Source organism: Zootermopsis nevadensis, unplaced genomic scaffold (assembly GCF_977971745.1).
Source record: "Zootermopsis nevadensis isolate Lab colony 2312 unplaced genomic scaffold, Znev_1.0 Znev_ptg000021l, whole genome shotgun sequence".
Classification (NCBI taxonomy): domain Eukaryota; kingdom Metazoa; phylum Arthropoda; class Insecta; order Blattodea; family Termopsidae; genus Zootermopsis; species Zootermopsis nevadensis.
In genome coordinates this window covers 22003395-22019218 of record NW_028259153.1, presented here as the reverse complement: position 1 = coordinate 22019218, position 15824 = coordinate 22003395, and the positions used below count along the sequence as shown (strand labels likewise).

Genomic DNA, 15824 nt, shown 5'->3' with positions numbered 1-15824 from the left:
ATTCGCTAAATATTCACCATATCGAAATGAGATGAGAGGTTATGGTTGTCCAGTATAGGCTACGTGTTTGGGTATTCCCGCTTTTAAGAAAATAGGCCAATTACGACGTTAGCGAAATTGGTGTTAATATTTAACCGAAATTAAATTCTGTTTGCAAATCCATTTCATCGGCATCCATATTGAAAATATTCGAATTGACACGACCTTCATATCATGAGTTCATTTAGACTCGTCACGGTGTTGGTAAGTTTATCCGCTGCTAATTTGATCATAGTATTACAAATTTAAAGTCAAACTGGAAATTGTTTATACGTGTAACATTAGCGGACTTGTGTTTCAAATTATGTGCAATATTAATATTTCTGTAAAACAATCGAAGGGAGAGAACAAAGTAAGTACTTAGGCGTTCATTAATAATGAAGCCCACAGACAGACACGAATACAGTTTGCATGTAGTGGGACCAGAATCATGTCGCAGTGTTCTCGAAACGCAGTTTGGGGGAATCACTGGTCTCCAAAAACAATTTTACAGGCCTGCCTCACGCTATGATCTTTTCAACACGCCATTAAACGGATTGATCTGACTTTATTTATGAAGGAATCCATTAGCTAAGACGTAGGCGTATTTGCTGTTAAGTTAAACAGAACCACAAAACCGGATCTGCGTCTGTTAACTGCTGTTTTCAGGAGGAAGAATTGATGTTTTTCGTGGTTTCCTGCAATTCTGTGTGACGGAGGGCCCAAGGTACAAGGGAACCTCTCGTTATTGGAGGACGAGAAGTCCCTCCCATTTAGAGTTACTATTACATGAGCCAATCATTACTAGGGGCTGCGCCCCAGAGGTTCAGCCCATTCCGGGAGACTGCGCATTAACAACACTCCGCTCGTCTGCCCCCCCCTGTCCTGGGTTCAGACACCGAAACCACGAAATTGCTGTTATTTATTTGGTTGTTTAATGAAGATTTTTCCGTCAGGGTTGATGAAATTTTAAGATTTGTTTCGAATGAATACTCAAAAAAAAGTAGGTCTTCATTTAGGTAACATTTATATTTTGTTATTACATTTTAATAAAAAAAATTAATGTTTCGATGGATTTTAGGAGACATCACCAGTTCAAAATTTTATGAAAATACGCTTAGATTTTCTCGAGTTGCTACACGCGGACTGATGGACGGACGGACGGACGAAGGCAGATACAATATATGATTGTTCTACTAGTCTGTAAGCTAACGTGAAAGTTAAAATATTTGTGATATTTCTGATTTTGTCTAAGCTGAGATATCCAATTTCCATAATTACAGTCATTGAGAAACATTTCCTTTTCCATTACATTGAAGGCAATAACTAACTAACTAGATGGCTTACCGAACCCGAAGGTTCATCACTGAACTAACCAAAGCCCTCCACCGGACCCTGTCCTGGGCCAACAAAATCCAGTCTCCTTCAACTCCTATCTCCCATAGATCCCGCCTGAGATTATCCTCCCATCTACGTCTAGGTCTCCCCAGAGGTCTCTTCCCCTCAGGCTTCCCAAATAGTGGACCCAACCAACTAGATGGCTTACCGAACCCGAAGGTTCATCACCGAATTAACCAAAGCCCTCCACCGGACTCTGTCCTGTGCCAGCAAAATCCAATCGCTCCGTTGAAGGCGATGGATTTTAGAATTTTGAGAAATCTCGAGTTGCTTTATGCCCAAACACCACTCATATTTTCTTACCAATTTTATTGAAAAACTAGTTTGCTAATTAATATTTACGACAATCGAGAATTTTATGGCAAAGAATATTTTCTCACGTCTTAATCTAGTTTAAAACAAACAAGCTTAGCTTCACCAACCTCTAACATTTAAGAGTTTGTTATCGTCGACCGATTTCAAACAAAAATTTAAACGTGTCGAGAATTTCTAGTAAAACTCCCAAATATGAAATTTAATTAAAGGTCTGCTAAGCGATACTCCGGATGTTACTTACGGACAGACGGACAGACAGACGGGAGAAGGTAATAGGGGTATTCTTATTTATTTATTTATTTAGTGTTCTGTGTGACGACAGGTCCATATGAACAGGATCCTTCCATCCTTTTCTCGGACTGGGACCTGTTCATATACGTTCTTGGCAGATGATCCAGAAGTGGTTTGCCATTGCCTTCTTCTGTGTGTGAATGGGGTAATTGTTGGGATGCCACGGAGGAAAACTCCGTGTTGCCTAGACCACGGCCTTGCCCAACACAAGTTATAAATTTTGGCACCGCCGGGAATCGAACCCGAGACCCCCAGGATTACAAGGCCAGCGTTCTAACCGCTAGACCACCTCATCTTATTATTATTTAGTGTTCTGTCTGACGACAGGTCCATATGAACAGGATCCTTCGATCCTTTTCTCGGACTGGGACCTGTTCATATACGTTCTTGGCAGATGATCCAGAAGTGGTTTGCCATTGCCTTCTTCTGTGTGTGAATGGGGTAATTGTTGGGATGCCACGGAGGAAAACTCCGTGTTGCCTAGACCACGGCCTTGCCCAACACAAGTTATAAATTTTGGCACCGCCGGGAATCGAACCCGAGACCCCCAGGATTACAAGGCCAGCGTTCTAACCGCTAGACCACCTCATCTTATTATTATTTAGTGTTCTGTCTGACGACATGTCCATATGAACAGGATCCTTCCATCCTTTTCTCGGACTGGGACCTGTTCATATACGTTCTTGGCAGATGATCCAGAAGTGGTTTGCCATTGCCTTCTTCTGTGTGTGAATGGAGTAATTGTTGGGATGCCACGGAGGAAAACTCCGTGTTGCCTAGACCACGGCCTTGCCCAACACAAGTTATAAATTCGGGCACCGCCGGGAATCGAACCCGAGACCCCCAGGATTACAAGGCCAGCGTTCTAACCGCTAGATCATCGCTAAAAGAAAACTTATATCTTACAAGTGGTCTCCGATTTCGTGGTTGGAAACTTGGTCGTAGGGTAACACCAGCAGATACTGGCCTGTCTCATTTCTCATCCAGATTTTTGTGACATCGTAGATACAGAGTCTTTTTTTTTAAAAAAAAACAAATTACGTCTGACAGAGCGACGCAAGTCTCGAGATCGATCTGTCCTGGTTCGACCTTTCTTGCAGAGCTGGGAAATTCACTCATTTCCTTTCATTTCCGTCTTAAAATGACATTTCAACTTTTGTTTCTGATATTTCTTCGAGTTCCACTGATAAAACAGGGAACTCGAGAAAGGTGAGATTTCAGGTTCTGACGGTCGCGAATAAAAAATTGCCTGTCTTCTACGATGTTGCAGCTTGCAGTCTGATAGGAGTTTACCAACGTTTCAGAGGTTCTTACTGCCTCCATCATCAGGGCGATGAGTAAACTGCGTGTGGAATCTGTCTGAGATATAGGAACCAATCAGATAAAGTTGTACCCTGATGATGGAGGCAGAAATGACCTCAGAAACGTTGGTAAACTTCTATCAGGCTACACGGTGGTACGACCCAGAAGATGAAATGTCTACAGAATATATTTTTTGGTCTGAGTGTTTAATTATGGTTATACGGGCGTTGCTCGGTCGTAAGGACCACGTTCGTGTAATGTGACGTTGCCTTTGAAGTGAAACTTTTCACGACTGATTTTTTTTCTGGGTTTTTGGACGCTTGGGTGTGAGAAGTGATGGCTACTGAACCAGGGGGACGAAATGTCCTTCAGGTGTTCGTCCTCATGCGACGTTGGATGGGCGTGGCCCGAAACTGGGCGGTTCCGTGCGCATGTCAATTGATCCTTGCGGGGAGGAGGCTCGCTCAGACGTACATTTCACAAAATTTTTCCTTTTTCGCAAACACAAGTCTTATCTGTCGTACAATGCAGCTGCGTTGCTGAGGTCCTGTGGAATGTTTTTCCGTGTGATGATGTTGTGTGGTGGGTGAGTGCAGGGGGGTGGCTGGCGACTCGGACGATCATGGCCGATGAGGAAGTTCCTGCCGAAACGTCCGGCGTCAGGAGGATCGTTGTAAGTCGCATCTCTGGACCTGACTCATCTGTTCCTCACGTCTTTTAACACATTTTTACCTAAGCTCCCGAATTTAATCAGATAAAAGGACACCATGTCCAAGAAATCTCCGTTACAGCGATACAGGCCTTCAGGCCGTGTGGAATTGTGGGTAGACATCAAAATTTCGTAGAAACATTCTCCTTTTATCTTAATTTTGAAGTCTTCAACCATGAAGATGGACACATTATGTTCAGGCGTGTCTGAAATGTTGGTATCTACCTACAATTCAGCATTGCGTGACAAACCTCCTTGAGAACCTCAAATCTCACCTTCCCTTTATATTTCTTCTTTGTTGCCATCATCAGAATTATTATCACAGTTTTCTAATCGTGAATATTTTCTTCCGTAATATTGTCATCTTTTGCCATTTTCATTTAGTCTATTACGCGTATTGGCTCTACGCTTATGAGTAGAATCTATACATTATAAAAACCGTGATCATTTACCTTAAAATTTCGTACTAAATAGGGCCCTTAATTATAATTACGTTGTCCCTGAAACGTTTTTTTAAAAGTGTCCCATTTCCTCCTTCACGAAAACACATTTGACGTTCTTCGATGGTTCATAAATCATCTCCTTTCGAACGGGAAAGGCATCTGGTATAGGCCATCTGATTGGTCACAGGCCTCTGTGCCTTGAAGTAAAGCTTTAAGCTCGTCAGGTATTACAACATTTTTTTACGCGGAAATGTCTGAAATATTTCGCGTACTTAAAAGTGACTCACCAAATTTAAATGAAGTGAATCACTGTGACGGAAGAATTAGGCTGTTAGGAGCGTAGTATCTGAAGGGTCCGGGGTTTCATCCCTACCATTGTTAGCCACATTACATGAGGAAAAAAGTTTCGCTGTTAAAAGCGTTTTTATTCAGATGTTTCGAAGACGTTTAAATAAAAAAATAATCCGATCTTGTCATTTTTGGTCATACAAGAACATGAGATTTAGACTTAAACGTTCACTGTCATAGTTTAAAATTGATTATCATCGACTGATTTTAAATAATAAATCCTTCTCCAGAATTATTTATCCTCTCATGATCGCTCCCTCTGTATATGACCCCTCTTTCCGTATTATTTTGTATGACCCCCGTTCCCCCCTCTTGCATGACCTCACCACCTTGCCCCAGGTCTCCCCAGAGGTCGTTTAATGTACATCTTCATTGTGTAAATTACATAAGAGCAGGCCTGTTTGTCACCCTTAAATAACACGTAGAGTCGATAAAGCAGTAATCTTCTTTACATCATATTTATATTGTTAACAATATCTGCTTTGGGCTTTAAATAGACATGAGATGGTAAAGTTGCGTCATATTGTGATATAATAAATAAATTATTGTTTAAAAAATGAAATGAAATGAAAAATGATGGTCTAATGTAAATCGAATATTTCGATAAAGAACATCATTTAATATTTTAAATGTTAATTATTATAATATTTTAATATTTAATAAGAATTTATTGTGATTAGACGGACAAGATTTAAACAATATATCTTTAAATAGACGTAGTTAAACTAGAAATAAAATATTTATTATGTATGATTTTTTTTGGGTTTTTTAAGGTGGTGAGTCTTTTTGGTTGTTGCGCCGTGTAATTCTGGTAGAAGTTCACCGACGTTTCGCCCTGATGAAGGAGGCGGCAGGTACCTCCGAAACGTCGGTGAACTTCGTCCATCCACTGAATTGAGTTGTTTCGTACAAGTTTTGGGATTTAGTATGTTGGTTACCCCCAGCACATTTTTACCGAGTCATTTATACATTTTTGGAAAATCGACATTTAAATCTTATTAGTGTGCCCTGATTTGGATTTTGCAGCAAATCCGAATTCATCTTTTATTAATTTGGACACAACAATTTTTTTTGTTTTTGTTTATGAACCGATATGAATACTGTGGGAGTCTTTTGTTGTTGAAATCAGTTACGATGAATGCGTGTTCTTGAATGTGACTGCATATTTTTGGGGGAGGGGACTGAGGTTTTGCGAGTGAAGCCACTGTAGACATTTTATTCATGAATGGTCCCCATGTGTGTGACAAATTGTTTGTTTGCCCATGAATGCAAGACTGCCTTTAGTTTCAGATAAATCTGTAAGAGTTACGTGGGCAGAGGAGACAATTTTCTTTTTTCCGTGGGCCGAAAACTGTCTCACCTTTTGTTTTGTTTCAAACAATGCCGGTCACAACAATACATGTCGCAAAGCAAACAGTAGGCAATTACGAAAATCGAACTAACGCCTCCACAAAAGCGAGGAAAAAAAGTTTGCCCCAATTCGCCTTTTCCTTTTCTCTCGACCCACATTCGCGGCGGGACAGAATGAAAGACGGCAATTAATGTAACGAGTTTACACCGCAAGGAGACAGAGGGTCTTTGTCTGGCACGTGTGAGAGCGACTTCAACTGGAAATGAAGTCAGTTCTCCGGGAAAATGTTTAATACGTTCTCGCCTCTTTTAATAATGTCTGTCTGTCTGTCTGGAGATTTCTCAATCTTTGAACTTTACACAAAGACTGGGAGGAGGGGGGGATCCCCGAGAAAAAAAATAATTTCTCATAAACAGAAAAGACCGCCACGGTGGTCTAGCGGTTAGATCGCTAGCCTTGTAATCCTGGGGTCTCGGGTTCGATTCCCGGCGGTGCCCGAATTTATAACTTGTGTTGGGCAAGGCCGTGGTCTAGGCAACACGGAGTTTTCCTCCGGGGGCTTCCCCGGTTTCTCCGTGACATCCCAACAATTACTCCATTCACACACAGAAGAAGGCAATGGCAAACCACTTCTGGATCATCTGCCAAGAACGTATATGAACAGGTCCCAGTCCTAGAAAAGGATGGAAGGATCCTGTTCATATGGACCTGTCGTCAGACAGAACAATAAATAAATAATAAATAAATATAAAAGGCATAAATAAAACTGTACGTACAATATTAAAAATAGTAGTAACTGTAACTACGCTAAGCTCTTCAGAATGAAGCCACGTCACACCCAGCGAACGTCAAACTGACATAACCACGCATGAAGACGAAATCTGAGCGGACTTCACGAATTAATAGGACAGTGGGCCATTTGCTTTACCCTGGCACTTAGGTCGCTCTTTTCCCTGAGCCTGGTGATCGGGTTTCCGATAAGTCGTGAACGAACATCCTCCATGTATCTACCCTCCAGTATAATTCTTTACTAATGTAGGATCAATACCCCGGGGTGTCTGCATGATGAACATAGTCTGGAATGCATCACCTGACGTTTCGTAAAGTCACCCTTCTTTGTTTCCTTTGCCTTCTGAAGCGACAATTTAATACTGAGGTCACGCAGTTTTGAGACCTACAGTGTTAATATGAAGTTGGCTGTCTTCTGGGTTGTAGAAATTTATCAAACGTTTCGGAGATCCTTGCTGACTCCATCATCAGGGTGATGACTCATCAGACCAGATTACAAAGTGCTGCAACCCACAAGACAGCCAACAACGGACTGACCGTCATGAAAACATTAAGTCCTAGAAATGTCACAAGTATTTATCAAGAAGACAATTTTCAAAGTCTCAGGTTTTGACAAAACCGAGCAATTTTAAAGAGGTTTTGATTTTGGTCGTGTCAATGAATACTGTGATTAGTTTCCGGTAAGGTCAGACGATATTTTCATCGATAACGCGTAATTAAACAAATATCCTTACAAAAAAAGAAACCTCGTTGGTATCCGTGTTCTTTACGAGGACCTCCTGATGGCGATAGCTCTCATCTGTCTCGCGGGTTACCCAGCCCCGTCACCCGATAACCGCGTTAAAGTGTAGTAAAAGTCTGATTCTGTCGGAAATGACGCAATTCCACACAGGAACTCAGACTCCCGTTTTCCTCCGCAAATGAATTTCTTCTCCCTGCAACATCTCTTGCGGTGATGTCGTGGTCCAGCTTCATAAACTGGATCTCTGACTTCTCTCCATTCCGTTTACTCACTTGAAACAAGCTGATAGGCTATAGACACGTGGTCTGATTTATCTTCCTCTGCTGTCTTTGTTTTATAGTTTAGAGTCTAAACTTTAGACTAAGATCTCAGTCAGCATGTATAGTCCTTTGTTTCCGGGCTGGATAACCGATGTTCCATTCTCTGCTGAGTAAGATTTTTCTCTGTCCCGACGTCCAATCCAGCTCTGGGGCTCACCCAAGCTCCTATCCAACAAGTAACATATTTTTACCAGGGGTAAAGTATTCCGAGCGTGAAGCTAAGCGCTTTTCTCCTTCTGGTGCCGATTTTAAGAATACGTGGAGCTATAATACCACTCCCCCCATACGTCTGCACGGAGTGGTGCTTAGTTAAGGACCAGGGATAACGTTACTTAAGAACTCAGTAACTTTGAGAGCTTATTCATCGCCCTGATGACCTTTGAAATCTCAGACTACACGGCGTTACAACCCAGAAGATAGCCACCTTCGGACCCACCGCCGTGAGAAACTCAGATCCTACTTGAAGGCTAGGATTCGAGGCCAGTTATTGGTATTTACAATGTTTCTCTTAAGCACGAAGTTCAGAGTGGCTATCGGGCCCAGAAAACCGTCTACACAGAAGGTAATGGCCACTCTGTTCCTGGGGTGAGAGCGGCCGGAACACGAAGCTGCTTACCATGGTCATGTTTCGTAGGATCGAACAGAGAATTCTTATTTTGTTAAAAACGATAATAACTGTTTTAATTAAGCTTTAATTTATAGGAAAAACTCACTAACATAATACAGGTCTTAAATTTCAGAGGACAAGAGAACTTTTTATGCCATGGGTTTGCGTCGTGAAATTCTTTACTGTTGGTGTATCCCGTTAAAGGTAATTGCGACTTAAATTCACAGTTTTGTGATGTCGAATCGTCATGTAGTAGGTTAGGTTAGGTTATGTTAGGTTAGGTTAGGTTAGGTTAGGTTATGTTAAGTTATGTTAGGTTAGGTTAGGTTATGTTAAGTTATGTTAGGTTATGTTAGGTTAGGTTATGTTAGGTTAGGTTAGGTTATGTTAGGTTAGGTTATGTTAGGTTATGTTAGGTTAGGTTATGTTAAGTTAGGTTAGGTTAGGTTAGGTTGTGTCGCGCTGTTTCACGTGCTGAGAAGAAACGTTTGTTGCCTCCAGGGGTCGGCATTTGGACTGCATCAGTCCACACCTCCACAGTGTCTGCACGGAGGAAAGGCACCCCACATAGGGCAACACCAGCCCCCAGAATCATCAGGGTTCTTCACCCTGCAGCACTCGCAGCCACCTCCTGAAAAGACACCACCCAGACATCACCAGGAAGGTAAGGTGGGACACTGGCCTGCCTCTCCAAGAAATATAAGTGTGTTCACTAGCTCCATGGAGCGGAGTCGTCATTTAACAAATTACCCTCTGTCAGTTAAGAAATTTCCCTAGCTTCTATGGAACCAGAAGATTTATTCTTGTGTTCACAAGAGTCCGACACCCGTTCATGTATTGAACCAACTCAACCCAGTCCACACCCTCCCACCCAAATTCCAGAAGATCCACTTTAATATTATCTTTTGTAGGCTATCTTTGAAATATGTGCAATTACCAGCGTATTTTCCTTGCGAACGATGAATTATGAAATGACCACACATGATTCAAGCTATAAATCAATTATTTATATAAAATTTAAAATACGGTTAACAACATGAGATTTTCTTTGAACATGCTAAGTAAATTGGTTCACGTATTTGAGTATAATACGTGATACTTATTGTATTAAAACACTTACTTAAAATGAATCCCTCCAGCTTGACTCGAGAATACTTTAGTTTAGGACCAAAAGTAATTATGAAATTCCCCACGTATTTTGTCCCGGAAACAAATCATGCCGGCAGGAACACTGTAAAACTGTGAAAGAATTAGAATTAATATCAATAGCAACAGAAAATTGGTAATAATTTAGAATCTGGGCCTTGCATTGTCTGCACCCTACGTCTCGCGAAACTTGTAACTGTCTTCGTCCTTGTCTGAATGACAGTTACATTGGTCACGATATTCAGCAATTAGGCGGTGCGTTGAGTCATTTGGTCCATTTCACAATATATCGCCTTATTTATTTAAGCCTCATTTCAATGTTTTACTTATGTTTACGACTAGATTTATCAATTCTCCAGATTTTCCTTCTAAAATTTTGTGTGTATATTCCACGATCCGCGTATCTCAGCTTCCTTGATTGGTTACCGTACAATTTTTTTTTTTTTGATTTATTTAGAGACATTTTCGAATTATATACTTCGTACATCATAGAAAATTATGATGTTATATGTGAAGATGAACTATTCTTGTGTTAGAATCCCTGGGATTACATTTTGAACGCATTCCTTATGTAGTTCCCCTTTTCTCTTTGTAGGAGACATTTATCACGAGTTTCGTCAGACACAGGAGCCCTGGCTACAAGAAGGTAAGAAAATGAACCACCTTCAGGCCATCACACGCAGTAATCACTTGCGAGTCGAGTGCCGTTATAATATACAGACTCGGGCCGGACCGCGAAGAAAACACGTTTCGTAATGAATGCAAATTACATCCGAGTGTGCTGGACTTTAAAACATTTCTAGTCTAGAATTTCGTAAAACTTTTATCAGCCTTGATTTTTTTAAGTCCGTGTGGAATTATATGGTATTTTGGGAGAAGAACAATTCTGCCACTTCTAGTAAATTAAATGTTTTAAAATAACAGTTTCAATTTAAATAAAATGACTTTGAATTTCTGTTCGAAACCAGCCTATACCATTTCTAAGTCTTACAATACGCTCTCTTCACCAGATATTGTTTGTGTTATATCGAGGAAGATAAGATAGATGAAGCTACTTTAGGGTGTAATTTTAATTTTAATTTTAAACTTAACATTGGAAGGGCTGTTTAAGAGGTATCTAATTTGGCTACCATTTCTGTATTCACCCCATGACCGAGAGAAAACACAGCCGGGTAACCATTACGAAGACAATTTGGTTAACTCTGTTTAAGGAAATAATCCCTGTGTACACAAAATGCAAAGTTACTTAATGTTAAATCAGATGGCACATATAATTATTACTTGGCGTTAAAATGTTAATGTCGTGGTACTTAGATTCACTTACTTTACCTTATATCTCTCTCAGCTTTACCTGGAATAGGATTCGACCAACTGACTTAGCAATCGAGAGCACATCGGTTCGAGATAATCGATACCCCGTCACCGTATCGAAACAAAACGATACGTGAAATCAGAATGAAAATATCGAGCTTTATGCTCTAGTCCAGAAGCCATTCTCATGACGTTGATTGATTGTCGTCACAGACAGTGTTTGCTCATCTTTAGTTGGGGTGCCTTTGTGTGTAGACGCCGGGGTGGGGGCTAATCACTGTAATGGGTGGGGGTTGTTCACCCTCCTATTCATTTGGTCACCCCGGGGTTTCTTGGAGTGCTACCACTAACTTAGTTCGCTTGATACAAATAAAGCGGATTATCGGGGAAGGGCAACCATCAGCAACTCCGAAACAGACGAGCGTCTGGCCTGAGCCATAAACGCCTTGAATATTCATTTCATCTTCCTGGAGCCGGGAGAATCCACAGACACTACCACAGGGAGCACAGAGGCGTTCTTTACGTTCTTAAAACCACATCGGTTACTCAAAAATGCCGCTGATACAACTGCAGAGGGGAAAAAAGCCTAACGCTGGACGGGGGGGGGGGGGCGAGCTTAGTCAGAAAAGTGACTGGTCACGGGCTGGACGACCGGGGTTCGATCCCCGACAAGGACAGAGGATTTTTCTAATAGCCTCTAAGCTCTGGGGCCCACCCAGCCTCCTGTCCAATGGTTACCGTGGTCCTTTCCCGGGGGGTACAGCGCGGCCGAGGCGTGATGCTAACCACTCACCCCATCTAGTGCCGAGGTCAAGAATGACTAGGAGCTATACTTCCTCTCCCCCCAAGCGCCTAAATGGCGTATAGTTGGACAGCTTTATTTTATTTGTGTCAAAGAGACTGAAAAATTAAACCAGCTTAGTAGTAATATTTCCACCTAATGAGTTGGTACCAGCTTGACTTGGTTGTCAAAGCTCGTTTGTAAAATAAACTAGATATTTAAGTAGAATATGAGGTTTATATTAACTTTTTAAAACCCAGTGGTAACTGACCTAATGTGCCACCTGATTTATCAATGAATAACTCAGTGTTTTACCGAAAAAGTGCATTTATGAGTTTCATGTGATTGTCAGAGTAAGGAGAGATTAGTTTCCTCTGAAACGTCGGTAGTTTTATACCGTACTACACGAAGCTACACTCACCACCGTGAGAACATGAAGTCGTATTATTTGGTTTGCTTTTCGAAGTATGAGAAATTTGTAGTAGCCACTTTTCACTATTTAACGAGCTCCTGCTACAAAAGGTTAATGTTCATTACGCTTGTAATTTGTTAAGAATTAAGTGAAACAACTTCGTAACTTTCACCTCAAACTGATGTCCCGTACTAAAATTTTGGTTTCGGGTTTCTGTCTGTTGCAGGTAGCAGCTGTGAGACGGACGATAGCGAACAGTATGTTCCTGAGTTCGACAGTCACCACAACGCGGCGCCACCAGGTAGGCTACTCCGTGTTCTGACTGACCAATAAACTACGACAAAGTAAATTAATTACGAAACTCTATCTTAAAGACGTAACTGACCAAATTATTTATGAAATTACTTATTAACTTACTAAATTACTAATTCACAATATATATCCCGGTGGTAACTATATGTACCACATGCTTTCTAACACCCACTAAGTCTGAATTTTACTCGTAAGATGGTATAGTTGCGTCATATTGTGAAGATATATATTTAATTAATTATTTTTGTCCGTCTAATCACAATTTAAAATTAAGATAATTAAGATAATTAAAATATCATGTGATGTTCTAAAATGTAAATCGAATGTTTCGATAAGGAACATCACATGATATTTTAATTATCTTAATTATCTTAATTTTAAATTTTAAATTGTGATTAGACGGACAAAAACAATTAATTGAATTTTATTCGTAAAGTGTATTTATGAATTTATTATGAATCTCTGAATAAACAGCGATTATTTCTGTTAACAGTATCATTCAATTTGTAGGAAATTAATTTTAAAATATTATTTAACTGCACTTTTAAATGTTTTTTCAAAGAAAATATAAGTCCCGCCTTTTATCGACAGGACGAGCGTGCAAAGCTTGGGAACCTTGTAGAAGGTGATATTTTCTTCTGTCCGTAATTTTAATCTGTGCTGACCTATCTGACTTTATAAACCCTTTCTCGTGCTTCGAAGCGTTAAGACGATGGCGCCTGAGGAAAATCTTGTTCGTGATAGTCGACGTCGCCTCTTTAAAGCCGGGATCAGACGAGTCGATTTTAATTTCGCGCTGATGTGTGAACGCGAGCTGCCAGCGATGAGAAGCAAATATTTGCACTTTCCTTATTGTTCCGTATTACAGTGTACACAAGAGTATTGCAGGCTGCCTAGGGCTCCAGGGCTTCTAATAATACAGGAGCTTGTTCGAGCAGTGTAAACTGTGTACCATGATTTTTATTTGTTGATCCAGACGTTAAGGGATGATTTTGGGGGCAAAAAAATATATTTCGAGGAATGACCGCCTGTGTTCTACCACGCACGTCGTGTCAGGGGGTTCTCCTTCATGAGGATAATTGTTTCGTATGTGATGTGTTGGGCATGTAGACAGATCGGGGGTGAGGATTCATCATCTAATAGCACGGAACAAAGCAAAACCCTGTATTTTATCTCCCATTGAGGGCGTCGAAGGTTTACTGACCTTCTTGAGGTCAGTAAGAATCCGATGTCCATCAACCAAGTGAAATCCACCTCGTCCCAGTGCCGGACTCTGCTCTGGACCCCCGATCTGTGGCTCGCCGTGGGTGGTCTCGTGTCTGAGATGTGACTGTGGCCTACTTTAAGACGCCGTCGCCACCATCTCTGATCGCAGCATGGCGTCCCAGCTTCTCGTTACCCCCGTTTTTGTGTCCTTGACTTCCGTCGTCTTACATTATGTAGCAATAATAATCAGAAACGTTGTTCTGTCCTCCCGCTGGGAGCTCCGCGGGGCTTTTTAATAGCACTGGAGCTCAGTCATACTAGTTCTGATTCCTCCCGCCAGGAGCGCCCAAATGAAGGAGCTTTTATTTGTTATTTTCGCATTTCAGAAGCGTTCCTTCAAATATTTGTTTGTCTGTAAGTGTTTATTCAATGACGCTGTCAGTAACCTAGGTTATTTAGCGTTAAACGTTTTTGAAACTCATTAAATAACTGATTTTGAATTTTGACATCTCTGATTTGACAATTTCAAATTTGATTGCAACAGTATCGTAACTTGCGACTTTAGACTGGGGAGTTGGCACATCAAGGCGATGCGTTTCGACATTTTGTAGTCATCTTCAGGCCTCCTTCTATATTAATTAACGGTGGTCCAGCGGTTAGAACGCTGGCCTTGTAATCCTAGAGGGTCTCGGGTTCGATTTCCGGCGGTGCCAGAATTTATGACTTGTGTTGGGTAAGGCCGTGGTCTAGGCAACACGGAGTTTTCCTCCGTGGCATCCCAACAATTACTCCATTCACACACAGAAGAAGGCAATGGCAAACCACTTCTGGATCATCTGCCAAGAACGTATATGAACAGGTCCCAGTCCGAGAAAAGGATGGAAGGATCCTGTTCATATGGACCTGTCGTCAGACAGAACACTACAAATAAAAATATTACTTATTCGCAAATCATCCACGAGTTTTAATGCCCAACAGCGAATCCATTTTAATTCTTGTCTGTAATTTATGTCGTTTATTTTGAAAGAGAGTCCACAGGTCAGATCCACCGACTATTACTAAAAATACAAAATTGTTCATAACAGCGACGTACTTTACATGTTCGTGAGTATCTCACGCGCATCGAGTTCTGCGCAGGTTCACGAGAAATTGCAAGGCATGTTAAAACAGAGACGTCCTAAATTTGAAGCCGAACAAACTGCCTCGTGGGGTCGGTAAATATGAGGGGCGAGACACACCGGAAGTGTTGTTGGGGTGGCTTATTAAAAAAATCTGCCCCTAAAGATAAATAAAGGGCTAGTAGGAAGGATAAGACCTGTAGCTTCATGCTCGTCACTTTGTTTCACGAGATAAACAGCGTGTTAATTCGTGTAAGATGAAGATGGTTCAGGCTTCGGCCCTCTTTTCTAGAAGGCTGGATTGATTCTAGAGCCACACCACAAACAGTGGTCGTGAAAAAATAATTTTTTTGAGGTCTCAAGTTCTCACGGCAGCGAATATAAAGATTAATATCTTCTGGTAGAAATTTACCGACGTTTCAGAGGTACTTGCTGCCTCTATCATCAGGACAACTTATCTGAATCGTCGAGTTAATTTCTACGACGCTAGTCGCCTTGAGAACCAAACATCTCGCGCTACTGGCGTTCGCTTTGTGTCCTTGTGCGCAGAGTGTTCGAACATCAAGCAAGAACCCCGGTCTCCGGGTCTCTTCAAGCCGTGTTCGCATCTCGCCGCGTCCTGTCCGTACCCGGGCTCCGCTGCGGGTCACTACGGCACTGCAGGGCCGTACTCCAACTGCGGTCCCCCTGCTGGGTTCCCCGCCCCGTGTTCACTCACAGGACTCCATAAGGATTCAGCTCGTAACAGGTATTTATTTTTAACTATACAACTTATGTGGAAATATGGAATAAAAACTTTTCTGTCTCTTGAAAATCCTGTTGATTTCAGAGGACGATCGGAATAGTGCCTTAAATTAGGCCATAGCCGCTTCCTTCCAAATCCTTTCCAATTCACTTAGGTCCTG

The 15824-nt window shown here is 41.4% G+C and overlaps 1 protein-coding gene across 1 annotated transcript in view; it reads left to right on the top strand.

Moving 5' to 3' along the window:
• Positions 1–3600: 3600 nt before the first annotated feature.
• Positions 3601–15824, top strand: part of Ets96B (ETS variant transcription factor Ets96B) — a 35735-nt gene continuing 23511 nt past the window's right edge. Inside the window, exons 1-5 of the mRNA XM_022064686.2 lie at positions 3601–3997; positions 9135–9297; positions 10375–10425; positions 12510–12584; positions 15469–15667. Of these exons, the coding sequence (XP_021920378.2) occupies positions 3947–3997; positions 9135–9297; positions 10375–10425; positions 12510–12584; positions 15469–15667 (539 nt within the window). The 5' untranslated portion in view covers positions 3601–3946. The remainder of the gene's footprint in view (positions 3998–9134; positions 9298–10374; positions 10426–12509; positions 12585–15468; positions 15668–15824) is intronic.